At 44.0% G+C, this 24,343-nt stretch overlaps 1 protein-coding gene across 3 annotated transcripts in view; it reads right to left on the bottom strand.

The window, feature by feature from the left end:
• CRTAP (cartilage associated protein) overlaps nt 1–24,343 on the bottom strand; it is a 37,204-nt gene that overhangs the window by 9,558 nt on the left and 3,303 nt on the right. For all 3 annotated transcript variants that reach the window (XR_009048745.1, XM_057705398.1, XM_057705397.1), the window contains exons 2-6: nt 20,682–20,831; nt 16,256–16,427; nt 11,044–11,172; nt 7,234–7,379; nt 6,346–6,429 (exon numbers count right to left, since the gene is read on the bottom strand). Coding sequence is in view for 2 of the 3 variants with exons in the window: in XM_057705398.1 (XP_057561381.1) it covers nt 6,346–6,429; nt 7,234–7,379; nt 11,044–11,172; nt 16,256–16,427; nt 20,682–20,831 (681 nt within the window). In the remaining variant the exon portion in view is untranslated. The remainder of the gene's footprint in view (nt 1–6,345; nt 6,430–7,233; nt 7,380–11,043; nt 11,173–16,255; nt 16,428–20,681; nt 20,832–24,343) is intronic.

The following is a 24,343-nucleotide window of genomic DNA, read 5'->3' on the forward strand; positions in this document are numbered from 1 at the left end:
AGCTTTACTAAATTCATTAAGGGTCTATTCTTGTTCTAATATTTATGATTTTTTTCTAAAGACATTGCTCTTGTATGTTGAAAGCCTTCAAAGTGTTCACAGCCAGGAATTCCACCTCTGGGAATTTATCAGAGAAGAGGTAAAAGATTTAGTTACTGCTGTGTTATTTATAAAAGCAAAAAGCTGGGGGAAAAAAAAGTTGGAAACACCCTAAATGCCTATAAAAAAGAACTTTATTTAAAAAATCCACACCATGGAATATTAGTCATTTGAAAATTGTATTTATAATGAACATTAACGAACAAGATTAACAGAAACCCCAAGATCATCTCAATAGATGCAGAAAAAACATTTGACAACATTCAACACCAAAACATTTGACAAAATTCCTAGTTTGTTGAATGATTAAAAAACACTCAACAAACGAGGAATAAAAGAGGAACTTCCTCAATCTGAAAAAGGGCATCTACAAAAAAACCCCACAGCTAAGAATATACTTAATGCTGAAACAGAAGCATTAGATTGGGAACAAGACAAGGATTTCCACTCTCTCCATTTCTATTCAATATTGTACTAGAGGTTTTAGCCGGGGCAATTAGCCTGAGAAACAAACAGAAGACATCCAGACTGGAAGAGCAGAAGTAAAACTATGTCTATTCACAGATAACATGATCTTGTATACAGAAATTCCTAAGGAATACACACACATCAAAAGAACGATTAGAACTGATAAACAAATTCAATGTTTGCAAGATTACAATACCGGTATACAAAAATCAGCTGTATTTCTATACATCAGCCATGCACAACTAGAAAATCAAAATAAGAAAAACAATTCCAACCCAAAGCAATTTACAGATTCAATGCAATCCCAATCAAATTACCAACGGTGTTTTTCACAGAACTAGAACAAGAAATTTTACGATTTGTATGGTAACGCAAAAGACCCTGAATAACCAAAGCAATCTTGAGAAGGAAAGACGGAGTTGGTAGAATCACGCTTCCTGACTTCAAACATGGTACTGGCACAAAAACAGAAATATAGATCAATGGAACAGGACAGAAAGCCCAGAGATAAACTATGGTCAACTAATCTATGACAAAGGAGCCAAGGATATACAATGGAGAAAAGGCAGCCTCTTCAATAAGCAGTGCTGGGAAAACTGGACAGCTACATGTAAAAGAATGAAATTAGAACACTCCCTAACACCATAACCAAAAATAAACCCAAAATGGATTAAAGACCTAAATGTAAGGCCAGACACTATAAAACTCCTAGAGGAAAACATAGGAAGAACACTCTTCGACGTAAATAACAGCAAGATCTTTTTTGATCCACCCCCTAAAGTAATGGAAATAAAAACAAAAATACATAAATGGGACCTAATGAAACTTCAAAGCTTCTGCACAGCAAAGGAAACTATAAGCAAGACGAAAAGACAACCCTCAGAATGGGAGAAAATATTTGCAAATGAATCAACAGACAAAGGATTAATCTCCAAAATATATAAACAGTTCATCCAGCTCAATATCAAAAAAACAAACAACCCAATCAAAAAATAGACAGAAGAGCTAAATAGGCATTTTTCCAAAGAAGACATACGAATGGCCAAAAGGCACGTGAAAAGCTGCTCAACGTCACTAATTATTAGAGAAATGCAAATCAAAACTACGAGGTATCACCTCACACAGGTTAGAATGGGCATCATCAGAATATCTACAAACAGTAAATGCTGGAGAGGGTGTGGAGAAAAGGGAACGCTCTTGCACTATAGGTGGGAATGTAAATTGATACAGCCACTGTGGAGAACAGTATGGAGGTTCCTTACAAAACTAAAAATAGAGTTGCCATATGACCCAGCAATCCCACTGCTGGGCATATACCCAGAGAACACCATAATTCAAAAAGACACATGCACTCCAATGTTCATTGCAGCATTATTTACAATAGCCAGAACACAGAAGCAACCTAAATGTCCATCAACAGATGAATGGATAAAACAGTTGTGGTACATATATACAATGGATTATTACTCAGCTGTAAAAAGCAATGAAACTGGGACAGTTGTAGAGACATGGATGGACCTAGAGACTGTCATACAGAGTGAAGTGAGTCTGAAAGAGAAAAACAAATATCGTATATTAACACATATATGCAGACTATAGAAAAATGGTACAAATCAACCAGTTTGCAAGGCAGAAATAGAGACAGAGGTGGCGAGAACAAACATATGGACACCAAGTGGGGAAAGCGGGGAGGGTTGGGGGGGATGAATTGGGAGATTAGGATACGAAATAGTACGCTCTAAATATATGCAGTTTATTGTATGTTAAAAAAAAAAAAACTCCCTAAAAAAAAAAGAAAAGAAAAACAATCCTGTTTGCAATAGCACCAAGAATAACACAATTTGACAAAATATTATTGAATGAAGTTAAAGAAGACCTAAATAAGTAGAAAGATATCCCATATTCATGGATCAGAATGTTTAATATTGTTAAGATATCAGTACTACCCAAAGCAATTCAGCACAATTCCTACCAAAATCCCAGCTGCCTTTTGCAGAATTTGGCAAGCTGATCCCACATTTCATACGGAAATGCCAGGGACCCAGAATAGCCAAAACAATCTAAAAGAAGAATGAAGTTGGAAGACTTACACTTCCCCATTTCAAAATGTGGCACAAAACTACACTATTCAAGACAACGCAGTACTGGCATAAGGATAGAAATCTAGATCAATGAAATAGAATTGAGAATCCAGAGATAAACCTTCACATTGAAGGTCAAACTGATTTCTTACAAGGGTACCCAGACAATTGAATAGGGAAAAAAAGTCTTTTCAACAAATGACACTGGGACAACAGTATTTTCACACGCAAAAGAGTAAAACTGGACCACTACCTAACATCATCTATAAAATTAACAAAGAATGGATTGTAGACCTAAATGCAAGTGTTAAAACTATAAAACCCTTAGAAAAAAACAGCAAATTTTAGTGACCATAGATTAGACAATAGTTCCTTTGATATGGCACCAAAAACATAAGAAACAGAAGAAAAAATAGATAAACTGAATTTCATCAAAATTTAACTTCTGAGCTTCAAGACACCATTAGCGAAATGAAAAGATAACCCACGGACTGGAAGAAAATTTTACTATTCATATATCTGATGGGACTTATAACCATAATGTATAAAGAACTCTTACAACTCAACAATGAAAAGACAAGCAACCCAACTTAAAAATGGGCAAAGGACTTGAATAGAATTAACATTTCTCGGAAGAAGATATACAGATGGCTAATAAGCATATGAAAAGATGCTCAACATCATTAGTCAACAGGGAAATGCAAGTCAAAACCACAATAAGGGGACTTCCCTGGTGGCGCAGTGGTTAGGAATCCACCTGCCAATTCAGGGGACACGGGTTCGAGCCCTGAGCCAGGAAGATCCCACATGCCATGGAGCAACTAAGCCGGTGCACCACAACTACTGAGCCTGTGCTCTAGAGCCCATGAACCACAACTACTGAGCCTGCGTGTTACAAAGAGTAACCCCCACTCACCACAACTAGAGAAAGCCTGCGCACAGCAACAAAGACTCAACACAGCCAATAAATAAAGTTATTTTTTAAAAAATCAAAACAACAACAACAAAAAACAACCCACAATGAGGTACCACTTCACACCCACTAGGGTGGCTACAATTAAAAAGACAGACACACACACATACACACACACAGAAAGAAAGATAGACACTATAAATGCTGACGAAGATGTAGCAGATTAGAATTCTCATACACTGCTGGCGGGAATGTAAAATGACGCAGCCACTTTGGAAAACAGTCTGGCAGTTCCTTGACAAGTTAAACATAGAGTCACTGTAGGACCCAGCAATTCCACTCCTAAATAGACACTCCTAGGTATAAGAGAATTGAAAACTTTTGCCCAGACAAAAATTGATACACAAATGTCCACAGTATCATTATTCAAAGTAGCCAGAAAGTGGAAACAACCCAAATGTCTACCAACCACGGAATGAACAACACGTGGTATATCCAGGCAGTGCAATATTATTTGGCGATGAAAAGGAATTTTTACATGTAGCATGATGCACGTTACAACACGGTTAAACCCGGCAAACATTATGCTCAGTGAAAGAAACGAGTCGCAAAGACCAAGACCCACTTGATTCCATTCATATGAAACATCCCCGACAGGCAAATCCAGAGACAGAAAGCAGGTTAGTGGTTGCCAGGGGCTGGGGGAAAGGGCTGGGGCGGCCAGAGGGGAAGGAATGGAAAGTGACTCCTACCAGGTTCGGGCTTTCATGTGGTTTTGTCTTTTTCATTGTTGTTGGCTGCACCGTGCAGCTTGCGGGATTTTAGTTTCCCGACCAGGGACTGAACCCCGGCCCTCGGCAATGAGAGCGTGGAGTCCTAACCACTGGACCACCAGGGACGTCCCTGGGCTTTCATCTGGGTGATGAAAATGTTCTCAAGTTTGATGGTAGGATGAATGCACACCTTGATGAATACACTGAATACACAGAAACCACTGAACTGTACACTCTAGAAAGGAGAACTGTACGCTATGTGAATGCCTCAATCAAGCTGTTCTAGAAAAACACAAGGGAAACTGCTCATACCACAATGCTAAGTGGAAAAGTCATGATATATAATTACAGTCAAGTTTATAGTGAATATATATGGGAAATATACAGAAGAAAACTGGAGGCATAAATACCAAAATATAAATAGTAGCTTGCCTCTAAATAATCAGGAACTCTCGCGTCCCCTTTTCTCTAAATACGTTTTTCTTGGGAATTCCCTGGTGGTCCAGTGGTTAAGACTCCGAGCTTCCAGTGCAGGGGGCACATGTTTGACCCCTGGTTGGGGAACTAAGATCCCACATGCCCTGCTGTGCAGCCAATAAATAAATAAATATATTTTTCTCCACTTTTCAAACCACAGCAGTCAACCTTCTTTGTGTCTGGCCAGCATTCCTTCCTTTTCAGCATTCTTGTGGTCTTATTACAGACTCTGCTTCAAGAGAACCCAACTCAAGACACATGCCACATGGGTCACTTCCTACTTTGTAAAGGACTTTGATGTGCAAGGTGATACTTCATTCTTCCTACCCTGTGAGGTCAACGTTATTAGCCCCATTTTACAGATGAAGGACTGAGCCTCAGGGGAGTTAAATGCATGCGAATGGCTGATCCGTCTCATGCAAATTCATGCACAGGAAACAAATTCCATGATGATGTCTTGTTTACAGGTGATTCACTGAAAGATGAGGCCGTGGAAAGAGCAGACACGGAGGCTCAGGGCTACTGGGTCTGGCCTCGCAGCTCCCAGAACTTTCCTGTCCCCCAAGCTCCTCATCTATGAAGTGAGGGGTCGGATGAGAATAAACCTGCAGCTCTCACCCAGCTCCAATGGCGGGCGCGTCCCCAGCTGTCTTAGAAAGCTCAGGTTTGTTCTAAACACATCTCTCTAAACGCTACCCTTAATGATGTCTTTTCTGTGATGAGGCTGCCCTACCACAGAATGACGGTTCCACAACCAGCAGAGTCTCCACCATCAATAAAGAAGTCAGCTGAGTAAGACTTCATCAGGAATTTCAAGCAACTCCAGAGAAGGATAAAATGCCTAATTTACAAAAAACAAAACAAAAAAACCAAACTGACAGAAAAATTGGGATGTGAGTTTCCCAGTGTCTTCAGAGTGCTGAGTAATTGAAAATTCACTGTGTTTTTATACTGTTAAAAAATGATATTTGGACTTTCCTGGTGGTGAAGTGGTTAAGAATCCACCTGCCAATGCAGGGGACATGGGTTCAAGCCCCAGGAGGATCCCACATGCCTCAGAGCAACTAAGCCCGTGTGCCAAAACTACTGAGCCTGCGCTCTAGAGCCCACGAGCCACAACTATTGAGCCTGCGTGCCACAACTACTGACGCCTGTGCGCCTAGAGCCTGTGCTCCACAACAAGAGAAGCCCGCACACACAATGAAGAGTAGCCCCCACTCACCACAACTACAGAAAGCCCATGTGCAGCAACAAAGACCCAACACAGCCAATTAAGTAATTAATTAATTTTAAAAAATGATGTTTGGACGCGCCCCTGTGATGGGTTCCTGGTGGCTCTGTGCTCTGTCAGGTAACGTGGGGCTTCAGCCTAGGTTTCCTCGAAAACCCTTCTTGCCTAGGCCAGTGCGCTGATGTGCTAAAACGCCCACAGAAACTGTTTTCCCAAGGCCCCTTCTGTTTCTCATTTCAGGGACGACTCGGCCTTCAGTAATATTTTCTCTTAGTCAGACCTGTGCTAAATAAGAAAACTTACCTCATCATCATCCACTATGTTTTCCTTAGCAAAGTCATACAGCTCTTTCTGGAGTGTTGTCACATTAAAGAACTGCACTGCTTCCTGTTCAGACACAAGCAGAGAGCAGTTTACATGACCAACCTTTTAATGGGAGAACTGGGGTGGTGGTGGGGAAAGGGTACGGGACTTCTTTAGGGAGTGATGAAAATGTTTAAAATTAAACAGTGGTGGGGCTTCCCTGGTGGCGCAGTGGTTAAGAATCCGCCTGCCAATGCAGGGGACACGGGTTCGAGCCCTGGTCCAGGAAGATTCCACATGCCGCAGAGCAACTAAGCCTGTGCGCCACAACTACCGAGCCTGCGCTCTAGAGCCCGCGAGCCACAACTATTGAGCCCACATGCCACAAATACTGAAGCCTGCGTTCCTAGAGCCCGTGCTTCGAAACAAGAGAAGCCACCACTCACTGCAACTAGAGAAAGCCTGCATGCAGCAACGAAGACCCAACACAACCAATAAATAAACAAATTAATTAAAAGAAAAGACAAAGCAAGTTGCAAAACAGTAAGATCCCAGTATTGTAAAAATAAACAATTACATGCTGCATATAAGGTAAACGTATAGCTATAGGGCAGGATGAGAAAGAGAAAATATGGGATTAAGCAGCAGTCTCAATTCCTAAGTGAATCATTACTGTCATGTTTGAAATTTGTAGCGTGCTTACAAATTTGTAGCGTGATTTAGAAATGAGAACAAAAGTAAAATGTTAAAAAGAAAAAAAAAGCTACAGAAAAAACTGAGTTTCCCTTCATTTCTGAAATAACCCATCTCTGAAGATGCAAAGCTGCCTTCTGAAAGTGGGATGCAGACGAGAACAGGAAGCACGATGCCTGGTGCACTGGCACGTACTGGTCTGGGCTGGAAATGCTCCTCCGAGAGCCCCCACTTGTCCCTGTGGTACTGATAATACACCAGGTTCTGCTGCATGACCTTGTCGTTCTGGTCAAAGAGCAGGTAGCTGACCGCACAGGGGGCTGCGTTCTTCAAGTCGTTCACTGCAGGCAAAGGAAACAAGAAGAGGACATCAGCCACCCTCTCACGCACCACCCTCCACTGAATAACATCTTCAAAAAGAAAAAGATCACCAACAAGCCCCTTCTGTTCAGCCCCTCCTTTGGAATATCTGCAACAACAAAAGAAATCTTCCTTCACCTTCCCAGGGTGAAGAGGTCACGTTTGTGGTGTCCATGGGAACCTGGAGGCCAGTTTGGAAAACTGAAGAAGTTCCTTTTTAGGTACAGACTTCTGCAGAAGTGCCTACTGTATTCCCCTCAGGCCTTAGTGACCTGGGCTGGTGTCACATCCCTGGAGCCTGAGCAGGCTGGGGTCCCAAGGCTGGACTGTCCTGGAACTCAGGGAGCTGGGAAGGATATGGCAGGAAAGGAACCCCCCTTGGCCCTGTGGTGCCTGGTCCCCTCAGCATGGGACCACAATCTCCAGATCCAGGCGGGCCTCCTACAGCTACACCGAGCCCAGTGCACCCAAAGGAGGGTGGAGCCTCTGGGCTGGAAGAGCTCTGAAAAGTCACCTGGTGTCCACGTCTCCTGGTAGTGGGGTTCCCACCTCCAGCCTCCTTCCTTAGAGTCACCCCACCTCCAGATGACAGCACCCTCCGTGTAGCGATTCTGCTGCGGCTGGGATTACTCCGTGGGGTGAAGGGTAAGGGGGAAGAAGGAATGAGACACAAGCCCTTGGGCATTTCTTCGGGCACATTCCTCCCTCCTTGACGACCCAGGCACACGACTTTCCTAAGGCTCTGGTTGCCTGAGTAACCAAGTTGGGCACGAAGAAATGCTGCCTCCTTGTGGCCATTTCCCATAACAACATCTTTAAAAATGCTGCTTAAGGGCACTTCCTATTCACAAGGCCTGCAGGGCTGGAAATGACACCCGTCTTCAAGAAATGTCCTGGGGTAGGTGATGGAAAAAGAATTCAAAACAGGGCCAAGATGCAAGAGGCCGATTTCAAGAGGTTAATTTCACTCACACTGTTTACCTATAATCCAGAAAGCAAAGATTTCTTGGGGAGCAGCAAGAAAAGCTGGAAGTTGTGGTTTCTTAGCCATTGTGTCTTTGCCACAGTTTCTGATGTGCTGGGTGGGTTTTACAGTTAGGATTTCACAGGACCGACCAGTGAGCTGCCAGAGCCTGGAAGGGTCTGGAACACTTCTAAATGCCAGTGTTCTGGCATTTTCCCACTGAAGCCAGTCTGCTCAGTGGCTGGAAGAGCCATGTTTCAATGTCCATCATGGGGCAGCTTAGTGAAGTGCCCGCACAGCGTCTCATGAAAATGAAAGAAAAACACGGGCTACGTTTTCTTCCAACAGAACATCTATAAACTGAACCCAAGATCAGCAGTGTGTTGATAAAAGCTGAGACTGGGTGCTGGGCACCCTAGCGTTCACTGTACCATCCTCTCCACTAGGCTTTTAACTTTCCAGAAGTTAAATAAAATATGTACATAAATTTTTTATAATTCTCATTAAAACAGGGTCCCTCCACGAGTGGATGAATACAAGCCAACAGTTCACACTGGGGGTGGGGGAGCGCAGGGAGGGGGATGGGGATGGTTGTTTGCTTTCGATGTTTCTCTGTACATCTCTGAGATGTTTGGTTTACTGCAATAAGCTTCTCCTAGAAGCCTCTCTGAAAGAAAGCACTTGCATTAATTCAGTTACTTATATTAAAAAAGAGGGCTCTTCCAGGACAGGGAAGCAACTTAAATGTCCATCAACAGATGAATGGATAAAGAAGATGTGGTACATACATACAAAAGAATATTACCCAGCTGTAAAAAGGAACGAAACTGGGACATTTGTAGAGACATGGATGGACCTAGAGACTGTCATACAGAGTGAAGTGAGCCAGAAAGAGAAAAACAAATATCGTATATTAACACATATATGCAGAATATAGAAAAATGGCACAAATCAACTGGTTTGCAAGGCAGAAATAGAGACAGAGATGTAGAGAACAAACATACAGACACCAAGTGGGGAAAGAGGGGGGGTGGGGTGGGATGAATTAGGAGATTAGGATTGCCATATATACATTGCTAATAAGAAAAAAATATCAAATTGTACACTTTAAAAAAGCCATAGATTTACGTTATGTTGATATTTTATCAATATAAAGGCATATTTTTCACTGAAAAAAAAAAGAGGGCTCTTCATAAGCAAAGACACTGCCTCGTGGAAAACTGTCCCCTCCATGCTAGAATGCAGACAACAAAGATTTGCAGGCAACATGCTGTGAGCTCAGTGCTGCCTCATAGGAAAGCGTGTTCACACATTATATAGAACTAGACACTTGTCCTCTATTCTAAATAATCCTTTATCAGATAGCTTGGGCTGGGGTAACAGTGGCATATGAAATCTCATCCTTCCCCCCATGAAGGGGACTCCTGGGACGGACACTTTTTAAAAACACACCTCGACCTCCGGTTGATCTCAGAAATGTCCCAACCAAGAGACATGTCATTGCATCCTTAGGTGAGATTCGGGCTGCTCTAAGATCAGGTTCACTGCTGAGAGAGGCCAGTAACCTTCCTCAGAAAAACATGGTGTAAATGTCAGTATCAGAGACTTTTCAGGAACAAAGGAATCATCTCCATTAGCAGCAAAAAATTTAAATGTTTTTAATTTAAAAAATAAGAAAAAGAAAAAGAAAAAAGAGAGAGAAAGGGAGAGAAGGAAAATTTTTTTCTTTTCTTTTTCTCCCTTTTTTAACCTTCAGCAGGCAAGGCCTCCAGTGTGTCCTGCAGAGGAGACGTGATGGGATTAAAAGGTAGCAGGTAGGTGGCTGCTGCGGGCAGAGGGACCCCAGGCAAAGAACAGGATGACACAGCGGGGAAGGGGGGCTGGGGAAGCCAAGGTCACCTGTCACTCCGCCCGGCACATCCCTGAATCCCCAAGACCAGCCGCCCCTGAGTCTGAAGGGCAGCCTTGGAGAAGCTAGCCACACACCTGCCGGTGGACCAGACACTTCATCAGGAGGGCAGAGGCGCTGCTGCTGCAAATGACCCTAATGACCTCCTGTGCTTGTCACTGAACTGCCGAGGGACACGCTGCTCATGGGAGGGGCACCGGCAGTCTTGGTGACAGGGAGAGGAGGGAAAGCCAGGAAGTTCGGGCTCTGAAGTCTGAGCTCAGAGTTCCTTTCTTTCCCCCCATGTGTCCCCTTTGTCTACTTGGAAGATTCGGATTGATAAACTCCAATTTCAGGCCCAGGCAGGACCAACTGCAATGACATTCTTAGAGTCTGAAAAGTAAAGGCAATGATGTGGAAGAAGGGAAATAATGATATTAAGAAAAAAAAAAAAAAAAAAGGGATTTCCCTGCGGTCCATTGGTTAGGACTCCGGGCTTCCACTGCAGGGGGCACAGGGGTCATCCCTGGTCAGGAAACTGAGGTGCCACGTGCCACGCAGAGCGGCCAAAAAATAAATAAATAAAAGATTTAAACTAAAAACAACAACCACCACCAAAAAAACACTTCTATAGAGTGTGCCATGTGCCAGTATGTGAATTTCCTAAGCATTCCACGTCTATCAACTCATTTAATCCTCACAACAATCTTACAAGGTTAGTACTCTCTACTTTACAGATGTGGAAGCTAAGTCTTCGTACCTTGCCCCGATCTCCTAGAAGATGATTACTTACATTTATAATAAGCAAACTGCAAATAATGATACATGGTAGCCACAAATTTCTCGACTGGATATCCTCCTATAACTGGGGTGAGGTTCTCTTCACACTGTATTTTGCATTCCAGAACTTCCACATAATGATCTGAAAGAACACACACATTTTCAGGCAGTGTATCCATTCTCTTCTTAATGCCACTTCTGCCCCACCCCCCAAAACAAGCAAGGTAAAAGGTAAAAATGATAAAAGTAAAATATTCACAACACTTACAATAAAGGGCTACAATCTTTCATATACAAAGTTTCCTAAATCAATACGAAAGAAACACAAATGTCCACTATAAAAATAGCCAAAAGGATGTTAATAGAAATTATAAAAAGGGCTAGTAAACATTGCAAAAAGATCTTAACCTCATTTGTAGTTAAGAAATATAATTCTACCTAAAATAATGTAAGCTATTAAACTGGCAAAATGTTTAAAATTTGATGACATCCAGTGACAGGAAGAGAACAGAGACTCATACTCTCATGTTTTGTTGGTAGGAGCAAAACAGGAACAAAGGTTTTGGAGAGCAATCTGGCAAAATTTATCAAAGGTTAAAATGCACACATTCTCAGGAATTCCCTGGAGGTCCAGCGGTTAGGATTCTGTGCTTCCACTGCAGGGGATACTGTTTCGATCCCTGGTCGGGGAACTAAGATCCCATAAGCTGCTTGGTGTGGCCAAAAAATAAAAAAATAAAAATAAATAGGGACTTCCCTGGTGACACAGTGCTTAAGAATCCACCTGCCAATGCAGGGGACATGGGTTCCATCCCTGATCCTGGAAGATCCCACATGCCGCAGAGCAACTAAGCCCCTGTGCCACAACCTAGAGGCCGTGGTCCGCAACAAGAGAAGCCACCACAATGAGAAGCCCAAGCACTGCAATAAAGAGCAGCCCCTGCTCACCACAACTAGAGAAAGCCCGAACAGAGCAACAAAGACCCAATGCAGCCAAAAATAAAAATCAATCAATCAATCTTAAAAATAAATAAAATTAAAAATAAATAAATAAATAAATAATATGCATATATTCTCTAACCCCATAGTCTCCTTCTGGGAAAACTTTCTTTAGACATAGGCATACATAAACAAACTTATAAATAACCCAAATTCCAATCAACAGGATGGTGATTAATAAGCTATGGTACATACAAACAATAGAATCTATGTAGCCTTTAAAAGAGAGCATGTGATGGACTTCCTAGGTGGTGCAGTGGTTAAGAATCCACTTGCCAATGCAGGGAACATGGGTTCAAGCCCTGCCCCAGGAAGATACCACATGCCACAGAGCAACTAAGCCTGTGTGCCACAACTACTGCAGCTGCACTCTAGAGCCCGTGAGCCACAACTATTGAGTCCATGTGCCGCATCTACTGAAGCCCATGTGCCTAGAGCCCGTGCTCTGCAACAAGAAAGGCCACTACAATGAGAAGCCCACGCACCACAACGAAGAGTAGCCCCCGCTCGCCGCAAATGGAGAAAGCCCGTGTGCAGCAACGAAGACCCAACACAGCCAATTAAATAAATAAATAAATAAATAAATAAATAAATTTATTAAGAGAGAGCACATGAGGGACTTCCCTACGTGAGGAACTTCCCTGGTGGTTCAGTGGCTAAGGCTCTGTGTTCCCAATGCAGGGGCCTGGGTTCAATCCCTGGTCAGGGAACTAGATCCTACATGCATGCTGCAACTAAGAGTTTTCACACCATAACTAAGGAGCCCTCAAGCTGCAACCAAGAAGCCCACCTGCCGCAACCAAGGCTCAAATAAATAAATAATAAATAATAAAATAAATAAATATTTAAAGAGGGAAATCTGATCGTGGAAAAGATCTTGTACCAGGGAAAAAAAGTTGCTAGAAAGGACATTATTGCCATGATTGACAAAATTGGAATACAGACCGTAGATTGGATAAAAGTATTGTATTGATGTTGGGACCCTCCTGGCAGTTCGGTGGTTAGGACTCCCAACTTCCAGTGCAGGGGGCATGGGTTCCATCCCTGGTCAGGGAACTAAGATCCCACATACCTCGTGGCCAAAAAAAAAAAAGTATTGTATCGATATTAAGTTGCCTGAATTTAATAACAGTCCTGTGGATTATGTAGAGAATATTATTCTTAGGAAATACACTGAAGGATTATAGGGTAAAGGGTCATGATGTCTGACACCTGCTCTCAAAAGTCCTGAAATAAAAACAGTTATATACATACAGATACAGAGAGAACAACAGCAAATGCGCACAAGGCCAAAAATTGGTGAATCTGGGTAAGCAGTGTGTAAGGAGAGTTCTTTGTACTACTTTTGGAACTTCTCTATGGGTTTGAAATTACAGTTGACCCTTGAAGAACACAGGTTTGAACTGCACAGGTCCATTCACAGGCAGATTTTTTTCAACAGTAAGTACTACTGTGCCGTAGGATTCTCAGTTGGTTGAATCCCCGTGTGGAGGACCACAAATATGGAGGAATCATGGATACAGAGGAAGGAAGGACATGGTGGACCAACTACGTTGTACTGGGATTTTCAGCTGCACTGGGCATCAGTGTTCAAGCACCAACTGTATTTTAAAATAAAAACTAAAAACATCCCTAAATATCTATCTAAGGTATAGCAAACATAAATAGATATCTTTGCTTATTTTTGTCAAAAAAAAAGCCAACAAACAACTTTTAGATGTAGAAGTCAGAAACTAATAAAGAAAGGTCACCTTGGGGGTGAGTAGGATGAATAGGAGAGACGTGGATGGAAGCAAGACTTCTCTGAGTGTGATTTTTTAAAAGAGTTTTCACTCAAACATATGAATATTCTAGATATTCAAAACAACTAAACAATAAAAAGGAAAAAATCAAGCAAGCCCTCAAATTGCAAACACACTAAAATAAACCTAGATGTATATCCAATTGGTACCACACAGAGAAAAGATCACAAAAGTGGAATATCTTTAGTGGGATGTAGTATAAGGCAGCACTGTCTAACAGAAATAAAATGTGAGCCACATATGTAATTGTTAATTTTCTAATGCAACATTTAAAAAGAAAAACTAAAAGGACACAAATGACATTAATATTAATAATACATTTTTAACCCAGAAATATCCAAAATATTATCATTTCAACATGTAATCAATATAAAAATTATTAATGAAATACTCATTATCCTTTTTCTGTACTAATTCTGCAAAATCCAGTATCTATACATTATACTCAGAGCACATCTCAGATTGAACCAGTGCTCAATAGCCACGATCGGCTGATGGCTACCAAGCTGGATGGTACAGATCTAAGGACTAAAAGAACTGCAAAGACATCGCAAAAGTCACTCAGAAGTTTTACTGTTAGTATATCTATATTGGTGTGATACATTTGAAACCATTTTATGTTCACTGCAAGAAAAGCAAATAAGCAAATACTCTACATTATTGAGAAGTAAGATTTTCACTGTAAGAAAAAAGTATACAAATAAAAAGTAAAAGAGGGACCCCAGTGGTCCAGTGGTTAGAACTCTGCACGTTCACTGCTGACAGTGCGGGTTCAATCCCTGGTCAGGGAACTAAGATCCCCCAAGCTGTATGGTGTGACAGAAAAAAAAAAAAAAGAAAAAAAATGAAAGAATGTAAGAAATACCCTGTAATTTAACATTTGATCAGTTTGGATTGGAAATAGCAACAAGAACTCAAATGTAAATATGTGATTGATGAATTCTTGTTGCTATTTCCCATTCAAAGTTAACAAATATGCATATGCATGAGGTCTTCGATTTACTACCTTGGACCCCCCCCTGCGTGGTCGCCAGGGTCTGGTACATCCCCTCGCTGGAGGCCACTGTGCCCTACAAGGTGCAGCTTTTGGAAGATGCCTTCTGGCTGCCTGTTTCTCCTTCCTGCCCTCAGCCTAGGAGACAACAGCTCAGCTACCAGCAGCCCCAGGTATTGTCCTGTCCGTGGCGTTCCCTTCACCCACACTTCTGTGAATCACTTCTTCTTCTTGAGCTACCCTGCTGTGTGTGCCATCTATTCCTAGTCAGGACACGACTGGTCCAGAAGGAGATTTCTTTTTAACAGTACCTCCCTTTGTCTTTCACATGCTATACTATGTGCTTAACTATCAAAAATAAAGTTCGAGATATAGTATAACGTCATCCCCCCAGGTGAGACACTATTTCACTGGCGTTAAGAGGTAAGGCTACAGTCAGAACACCTGGGTGCAAATCCCAGCCCTTCTCCTGAGGACAAGACGCACAGGACTTGGGAGATGGTGGGGGGATGGGGGTGGGGGGGAGTTAGGGGTTTGGGATTAACATATACACACTACTATATAAAAAAACAGGTAAACAACAACAAGCTGGTACTGTATAGTATATGCAGGGACCTATACTCAATACCTATAGGTAACAACCTATAATGGAAAAGAATCTCAAAAAAGAATATATATATATATATATATTTATATACACACATATAATTGAATCGCTTTGCTATACACTTGAAACTGACACAACATTGTAAGTTAACTATACCTAAATTTTTTAAAAATTAAAAACAAAAAAGAAGCACAGGACTTAACCTCATGATGTTTTAGCTTTTTCAGATGTAAAATGGGAGAATGTTAGCATCTTCCTCGCAGGATTGCAAACTGAGATAACACACGTAACAAGCCTCGATCAGGCCCTGATACCTCGGTAGAGCTCAATAAGTGTTACCTTTCCTAATAAATACTTCGCATCTATAGTTGAAACACTGCAGCTCCGAGAAAGCATCCTCTTGTACCCCTCCCTCCGCTGTGAGTGCAGGGCGTACTCCTGACACCAGAGCTGGAAGGGAGGCTGGAAGGGCACTGGTTAACAGATGGTGTGTGAGGTCCAGGCATGAGCGCCAGCAGCTGCCAACATCACAGACACAGCCAGAGACAGCCAATGGGGGCCCATTTTTATTTTTCCAAAAGACTGAAGGAATCTGTAATCAAGCAGGGCGGACGAGGCAGCCTGTATCTGGACACCATACTTGCTGTTTCTCCAGAAGCTCCCGCCAAACCAGAGGCTAATCTGTATGTGTGTCAGCCGCCCCAGTTACCCTCTCTTATTTAAGCTCAAAGCTGCCTCAGAGGCCACTCAAGTAGCGAGAAGGCATGTCGAACCCACAGGGGCAGCTCTGCCACTTATGTGGAGGATACAACCCACCACTAACCTGCTATGGAAAGATAGAAATCCTTGAAGTCTTTGATCTCCCGGGAGCCCTCACAGGTGGCGAGACACTCATAAAAGGCCTTGAAGAAGTCGGGAAGGGCCAGCTCCATGTCCGTGATGCATGTCCTCCAGTTTTCACCGTTGTACGCCCGCACCGCTCGGATGAACAGGCTCTGGAATCATCAAAAAGTCTGCAGATAACAAACACTGGAGAGGGTGTGGAGAAAAAAGAACCCTCCTGCACTGTTAGTGGGAATGTAAATTGGTACAGCCACTATGGAGAACAGTACGGAGGTTCCTCAAAAAACTAAAAATAGAGCTACCATATGACCCAGCAATCCCACTCCGGGGCACATATCCAGAGAAAACTCTAATTTGAAAAGATACCTGCACCCCTGTGTTCATAGCAGCACTATTTACAATAGCCAAGACATGGAAACAACCTAAGTGTCCATCAACAGGTTGCATGGATAAAGAAGACGGACTATGACTCAGCCATAAAAAAGAACGAAATAATGCCATTTGCAGCAACATGGATGGACCCAGAGATGATCATACTAAGTAAAGTAAGTCAGATAAAGACAAATATGTGATATCACTTATATGTGGAATTTTAAAAATGATACAAATGAACTTATATAACAAAACAGAAATAGACTCATAGAGTAGAAAAAAAACCTTATAGTTACCAAACCGGAAAGGGGGGTGGGGAGGGATAAATTGGGAATTTGGATTAACAGATACACACAACCATATGTAAAATAGATAACCAACAAGGACCTACGGTATAGCACAGGGAACTATATTCAATATTTTGTAATAACCTATAACGGAAGAGAATCTGAAAAAGAATATATATGTATATATGTGTGTAACTGAATCACTCTGCTGTACACTTGAAACACTGTAAATCAACTATAATTCAATTAAAAAAAATACAAAAGCAGGCTCTGGAAAGCAGAGCGAACCCAAGGAACGTCCAGACATGAAAGGAGACAGATCCGTCCTCCTGAAAGGAATCAGACCATCGTCAAGCTCTACTCTCATCGGCTCTGGAGAAACCATGCTCACTCTTAACTACAAATAAGAAGCCAATCAGTGACACCTATATCTAGATTTTTCTACCCTGTTCACAGTGGTACACTCATTTAATTCAAAGAGTAGCAGGCGCTTGATAATAAAATCAAGTTTGAATAAAGGAAGAAGAGAAAATTCTGGTTGACAGAAACCAGAACAGTGGCTGCCAGGAGTGAGGGGTTGTGGCGAAGACTTGACTGCAAAGGGATAGGAGGGAACTTTTTAGGGGAGAAGAAAGTATTCTATATTATGATTGTAGTGGTAACTGCATGACTGCATCCATTTGTCAAAAGTCACCGAATTACACACTTAAAATTAGTAAATAAGTTTTACGTTAATTATATCTCCATCAAGCTGACTTTAAAAATCAATTCAAGGCACAGATAAAGCTTAAGCAAGTGTCTGGTACCCTCCCCTTAACAGCGAAGTATAAACTAGGAGTTTGCCACGCGTCAGCACGAGCTCCTGGGGAGGGCAGCCGTGTGCCAGACAGTGGGGACGTCAAGCAGCTTCTGCTAACTGTTGTCTGGACCGGGTAAGAGGAATAACTAGGGCTAAGGAAGCAGCCTGGTTCCACAAGAAATAAGCAGAGATCTTGGACGCATGTGAAAACCTGCTCATTTGGAGGGACCAAGACAGGCCTTGAAATACACATGGGGCTCACAGTGTTGTTTTCAGCTGCTCTGGAATGGGGGTATTTAAGGGTCACCCCTGGGACCTGGGATTTTCACCCAACTTAAGGCCTCAGGTTAAGAAGGTGGATCTCCTTATACCTCCTGGGCAGGCAGCATCCCCTGGAAACCAGATAAGCAGAGAACTGAAGGGGCTTTGCCTGGAGATCGCGTAAAAGAGCAGCAATGCCAGGCCGCTGGCCCTGCAGAAATGGCAAGGTGGCAGCAGCAAGAAAGCCCTGCAGTGGCGCAGTGGTTAAGAATCCACCTGTCAATGCAGGGGACACGGGTTCGAGCCCTGGGCCAGGAAAATCCCACATGCCGCAGAGCAACTAAGCCCGTGCACCACAACTATAGAGCCTGTGCTTTAGAGCCTATGAGCCACAACTACTGAGCCCATGTGCTGCAACTACTGAAGCCCACGCGCCTAGAGCCGTGCTCTGCAACAAGAGAAGCCACGGCAAGAGCCCGCGCACCACAACGAGGAGTAGCCCCCACTCACCGCAACTAAAAGAAACCCCGCACACAGCAAAAAAGACCCAACACAGCCAGTAAAATAAACAAATTAATTAATTAATTAATTTTTTAAAAAAAGAATCCGCCTGTCAATGCAGGGGACACAGGTTTGAGCCCTGGGCCAGGAAGATCTTACATGCCGTGGAGCAACTAAGCCCATGCGGCTCAACTACTGAAGCCTGCACACCTAGAGCCTGTGCTCTGCAACAAGAGAAGCCACCACAATGAGGAGCCCACGCACCACGACAAGGAGTAGCCCCTGCTCACCACAACTAGAGAAAGCCCGTGCACAGTAATGAAGACCCAATGCAGCCAAAAATAAAATAAAAATAAAATAAATTTTAAAAATTAATATAATAAAAACATTTTTTTTAAAAAAGAAAGAAAGCCTTGCAGAGAGAGGAAGCCCCTGGGCCCATGGTGGGGATGGTGGGGGGGGGGGTGCAGAGCCTGCCACACCCAGCAGGACTCCCAAGAGGGCAAGGAGGGTCCAGCTGCTTGCAGTTACGCACAAGCACTGGCCGCATACACTCCGCTCTGCTCCCCACATCCTACCCAAAAAAAGACAGGGAAGAAAGTAAAAAGACTTCAATCCTTTTTATGGGAGAACGGGAAAGGAGCAAGCAGCAGACGAGGTTTCAATAACTTTTGGAAGGACAAAAGGCCAAATTGTCAGAGAGGAGGGTCCTCAGGGGAGGTGAGCGACACACCTGTAGGCACCCGCAGGGACCACGGAGGCTGGCAGGAGGCACAGGACGGAGAGCAGGGCTGAAAGTCCGAGCAGAGCTGTTAGAGCCCCGGGCTCCCCCGCCAGCGCCCATCTGCCCGCCTAAGGACCCGCACCTTCCAAAGCCACTGCTCGCCAGAGCCTGGCGGTCCATTCTAGAGACTCTACCCACAAAGGCTGAGGGGCCGGGGAACAAGCAGGGCAGAGCTGGGTCGAGGCTTGGGCTGAAAGCCAGGGGGCAGGTGAGGTCTCTGACTCAGCTGTGAGACCTCCATCCCTCTCCCCAGACCGGCTCTGGGACACCAGCAGACAAGCATGGACACCCTACCAGTCTGGAGAATTCTTCCCTGGAAAACTGAAGGGCCCCAGGAAAGAGACTTTGCCCACTGTGTCTGAGGGTCACCACCAGTGAAAAAGTAAGCTTGCGATCTGGTCCCACAATAGGAAACCCTGGAGTCAGACTTTAGGATCTAACAGCTCCCACAGGTACTTTCAACACATCCCCCTGTTTTCAACCCTGCCCACCCTCCACTGGTACCCACACCCCCAGAGTCGGCGCTCAACAGGCCTGAACAACAGTAAGTGCTCGAAGGGCTTAGATTCTTCCTCTTCTTATTGTCTTCATTCATTCCCATCAGAATTCCCCTCTGCAGATGCACAGACTTCAGTAGCCTCCCATCTGTCAAGTCAGTCCTCCTAGCGCCTCTAATTCCTTTCCAACTTAAGACGTATGTTGTGTGTGTGTACAAATATATATGTTTCCTAGCTTCATCAGAAATGGAGACTTAGAGCTTCCCCAGTGGCACAGTGGTTAAGAATCTGCCTGCCAATGTAGGGACACGGGTTTGAGCCCTGGTCTGGGAAGATCCCACATGCCGCGGAGCAACTAAGCCCGTGCGCCACAACTACTGAGCCTGAGCCCTAGAGCCTGCGAGCCACAGCTATTGAGCCCATGCGCCTAGAGCCCGTGCTCCACAATAAGAGAAGCCATCGCAATGAGAAGCCCACACACCAAAACCAAGAGTAGCCCCCGTTCTCCACAACTGGAGAAAGCCCAATTGCAGCAACGAAGACCCAACGCAGCCAATAAATAAATAAATAAATAAATATTTTTAAAAGTCAAGATAAATAAATAAATACATAAAACCAAATAGAATGGTTTAAAAAAACAAAACAAAAACTGAATGATCAAATGACCATATTTCTACAACGTAGCATTTAAAGGAAAAGTGGCTTTAAAATCATCATGGAATGTAAAATTGCATTCTTAAATGGATTAACTTGGTGTTAAAAAGGCATCATTTCTATTGCCATAATATTCATTAAATGTCATCAAAAATCACTAGCGGTCCTTCGATGTCAATAGCTCTTCACTGAGTTATGCTTCTTCAACAATTCACACTGCAACTAACCACCGTGTAAAAATCGAAACATACCTCGTACGACTTGGTTTCCAAGTCCCTAACGTAGTCCTCAGCATCAGGCAGGCTCTTGTAATAAGCCATGTTTCTCTTCATCATTTCATCATCAGGATGCTTCAGTAGAAAGGTGTGAGCAGCTGCAATGGCCTTCGGAAGATTATTTGCCTAAAGTACAAAGAAGAAAGAGAAACAAGCTATTCACTGGGTGGTGAGCGTGATTCCTGCAAAACAAGAACGTGTGTTCAGTCCTTCAGCAACTGTGTGTTTCTACACAATGTTGGAAGCTAAGGGTTCAGTGATTTCCAAGGCCCCGCATGACCTGGTCCAGCCACTCTGGACAAGTGTTCATTCCCTGCAGGTGCGTAGATGGCCTCTGTGTGCTTGTCCCGATCTACGCCTTGCAGTCTTTACCCTGCCCTGCCCAGGAGACTGGGGTACAGGCTTTCACAGCGGACTCCCTTGCCCTCTAGCTTGCAGCAGGTTCATCAGGGAGGAGCTCCAACAGGAGCCCAACAGGAGACGGAAGGAAGGGAAGAGAATAAGGCTGGACTGTTAGTGTCCTGGCTCCTTCCCTGCAAGATGGCTCCCTTGACTGACGGTCACAACCCCTCTCAAAGGCGCCTCTCCTTCCAGTCTCTCTCCTTCCAGGTTCTAGCGATTGGTCTCTCCCTTGTCCCTTCTGACCTGTAGGGGCTGGCGGTCACACCTCACTGTCCCCAGCCCTTGGAAATAACTGCTTTATTACATGTTCCTCCAATTACCCAGTACGACTATATCACATTTTTTCTGCCAGAACCTTGACAGATATATCAATACTTTCCTGCGTCTCTCACAGAATCTCTGTTTCACCGTCCTCAGTGACCCCCACCACCTCCTCACTTCCTCATCCGTGCACTCAGCAGATACTGGTTGCACGCCTCCTACATGCCAGGCACGGGTCTATAACAATGAGCAAAACCGGGGGAAGAGGCCCTGTGTTTATGTTTATGCAAGTGAGTCCCCCCATCCCCACAACCTTGATCAAGAGCCTCTTTTTTTGGGGGGGGGGACACATGCCTCCTTATCACCTGTTTATTTCAAGTAACTGACCCAACATGTACCAAATGGACTAATTTCTTCTCTCTCTTCTGAGTATCTGTATATATAGATACACACACACACATACATATCATATACATGGGTCTATAGGTAAATACTTGTAGATAGACATGTCGACATGTAATTTTAGTATGTCATGGATATATGTGTACTAATATATTTTATATGCTATGTAATATATAATGTAATATACGTAATACATTATAATTGTATATAAATTTTTATAAGTTCATTTGTATCATTTTTTTTTAGATTCCATATATAAGTGATATCATACGATATTTCTTTCTCTGTCTGACTTACTTCACTCAGTATGACAATCTCTAGGTCCATCCATGCTGCTGCAAATAGCATTATTTCATTCTTTTTTATGGCTGAGTAATATTCCATTGTATATATGTACCATATCTTCTTTATCCACTCATCTATTGATGGGCATTTAGGTTGCTTCCATGTCCTGGCTATTGTAAATAGTGCTGCAATGAACACTGGAGTACATGTGTCTTTTTGAATCATGGCTTTCTCTGGGCATATGCCCGATAGTGGGACTGCTGGGTCATATCGTAGCTCTATTTTTAGTTTTGCAAGAAGCCTCCATACTGTTCTCCATAGTGACTGTATCAATTTACATTCCCACCTACAGTGCAAAAGTGTTCCCTTTTCTCCACACCCTCTCCAGCATTTACTGTTGGTAAATTTTTTGATGATAGCTTCTTTTATGTCATCCTGTGTTGTCTCCCTGCTTTTCACACCTGTCTGTGGTCTCAGCTAATGTGTCTGTCTCCCCCTCCAGATTCTGATCCTCGAAGGCCCCTGAAGTGTCATTCATGTCTGCGCTCCTGTCACCTGGCACAGTTCCTGGGACAAAGCAGGACTCAGCAAATACCAGTGATTTTGATAGGGACAGAGTAAAGGGACACAGTAGGTGATTAAATAGTTAATCCCACTAGGGGATTATAAGTAGAAAAAAGTATGGGACATGCCTGTAAGCTAATGATTATTCAAGAAAGTAGGTTTGCTTAACCACAAAACCAAGCAGGCTTGCTCAGCAACAAAACCATGCGGCACAAGCACAAGACATGCCCCAAAACAATAAAACAGTGGCGGCCCAACACCCACATCCTGCCCAGTGAGCTCAGTAAGTTCATGATCCCTAGGACGTGCTCTCTGCACGCATGAAAAACAATAATTTATGGAAAGGTGCTCATTGTACAGAGACCTGAAATAATTTTTACTGTCCTGGCTTGACCATGTAGGGATGAAAACTCCCCTGCCCAGCCTGGAGGAGGAGCTGATGACGGAAGCATGACGTCAACTCAAGAAAGACAGAGAAGATCCTTTCCCCCTCCCCACTCTCCCTTTGATCACAAAACTGTAGCCCACTAAGTTCTAGGCGCAGCACCTTCTTGCCCGCTAGCTTGTAAGCCTCACAAGCAGCCTATTCTAATAAATCACTTCTTATCCATCACTTCGCCTCTCGCTGAATTCTTTCTGTGCTGAGACATAAAGGACCAGGCTCCTTGGAGCCCTGAAACCACACCTATCCGTTTCAGTTTGGACGTGATATCACCACTACATAATATTTTCATGAAATGAACTCATGTTTCCCTCTCTTTTCCCCTCTCCCTCTTCTCCCCATTAGGTGGTGGCCAGCTGATCCTGAATTTCACCACGTCATGGGAGGTAGCTGTCTGGTCAGGACACAGAAATATGACAAAATCCCCTGTACTCTTGAGAGAACTGGGCAAGTATAGGAAGAGGAGGAAATTGGGAGAGGAAGCTGCAGGAAGAAGCTGACTGGCCTGGAAGAAGAGGGAGGAAGAGGAATCCTCGAGGCCAGGATTCCCCCTGGGGCCTGCAGGGGCAGGAAGGTCTGTGGCCCTTGACCTTCAGGTTTGGCACCTGCAGGCGGAGCCCAGGAGAGAAGAAATCCTCAGGGAGCAATCGGGTGCTGGGGGAGTGGGGGGGGCCTCAAGAGGTGGGCAGCCAGGGATACACCTGCCTGTGCGGACGCACGAGCAGCAATCAGAGGGCCCCCATCATGGATGTCCCGGCTCCTCGGTCCCCTGGAAGCACAGCACAGCCTGGTGGGGGGAAGCCCCCCCCCAACACATGCACGGAGTCTCCTTCAGCCCATCCAGAGGGACGCTTAGGGGCAGGAATGAGGGGATTCGGTTTGGAGAGAGAAAATACAGGGATATTTGGCACACTCTGGATTTCTGAGAATCGAAGGGTAGCACACGCCTGTGTGAAGTGGCCCCAGAATGGGAGCCCAGTCATTTGGAGACAATGGCAGTCGGCGGCTGCCCTGGAGGAGGGGCGGTCGGTGGTAAGGTCGGACTTCCAGAGGTCAGGGCTGATATCTGGGGGGTGCCAGCCAGTGGCCTGGGTGCGACTGCCCGCCCTGGGGGGCTGCTCGCAGGATCTCAGCTCCCACCAGGGACGGACCTGGGGGCGGGGGTCGCGGGGAGCACAGAGTCCTCACCACTGGACTGCCAGGGAATCCCCGGGACTGCCTTTGAAAGAGTTCTACAGACGGCGTTAACTCCTGGCCGGAAACGGGCCTGTCTGGCAGCCAG

Source organism: Hippopotamus amphibius, chromosome 13 (assembly GCF_030028045.1).
Source record: "Hippopotamus amphibius kiboko isolate mHipAmp2 chromosome 13, mHipAmp2.hap2, whole genome shotgun sequence".
Classification (NCBI taxonomy): domain Eukaryota; kingdom Metazoa; phylum Chordata; class Mammalia; order Artiodactyla; family Hippopotamidae; genus Hippopotamus; species Hippopotamus amphibius.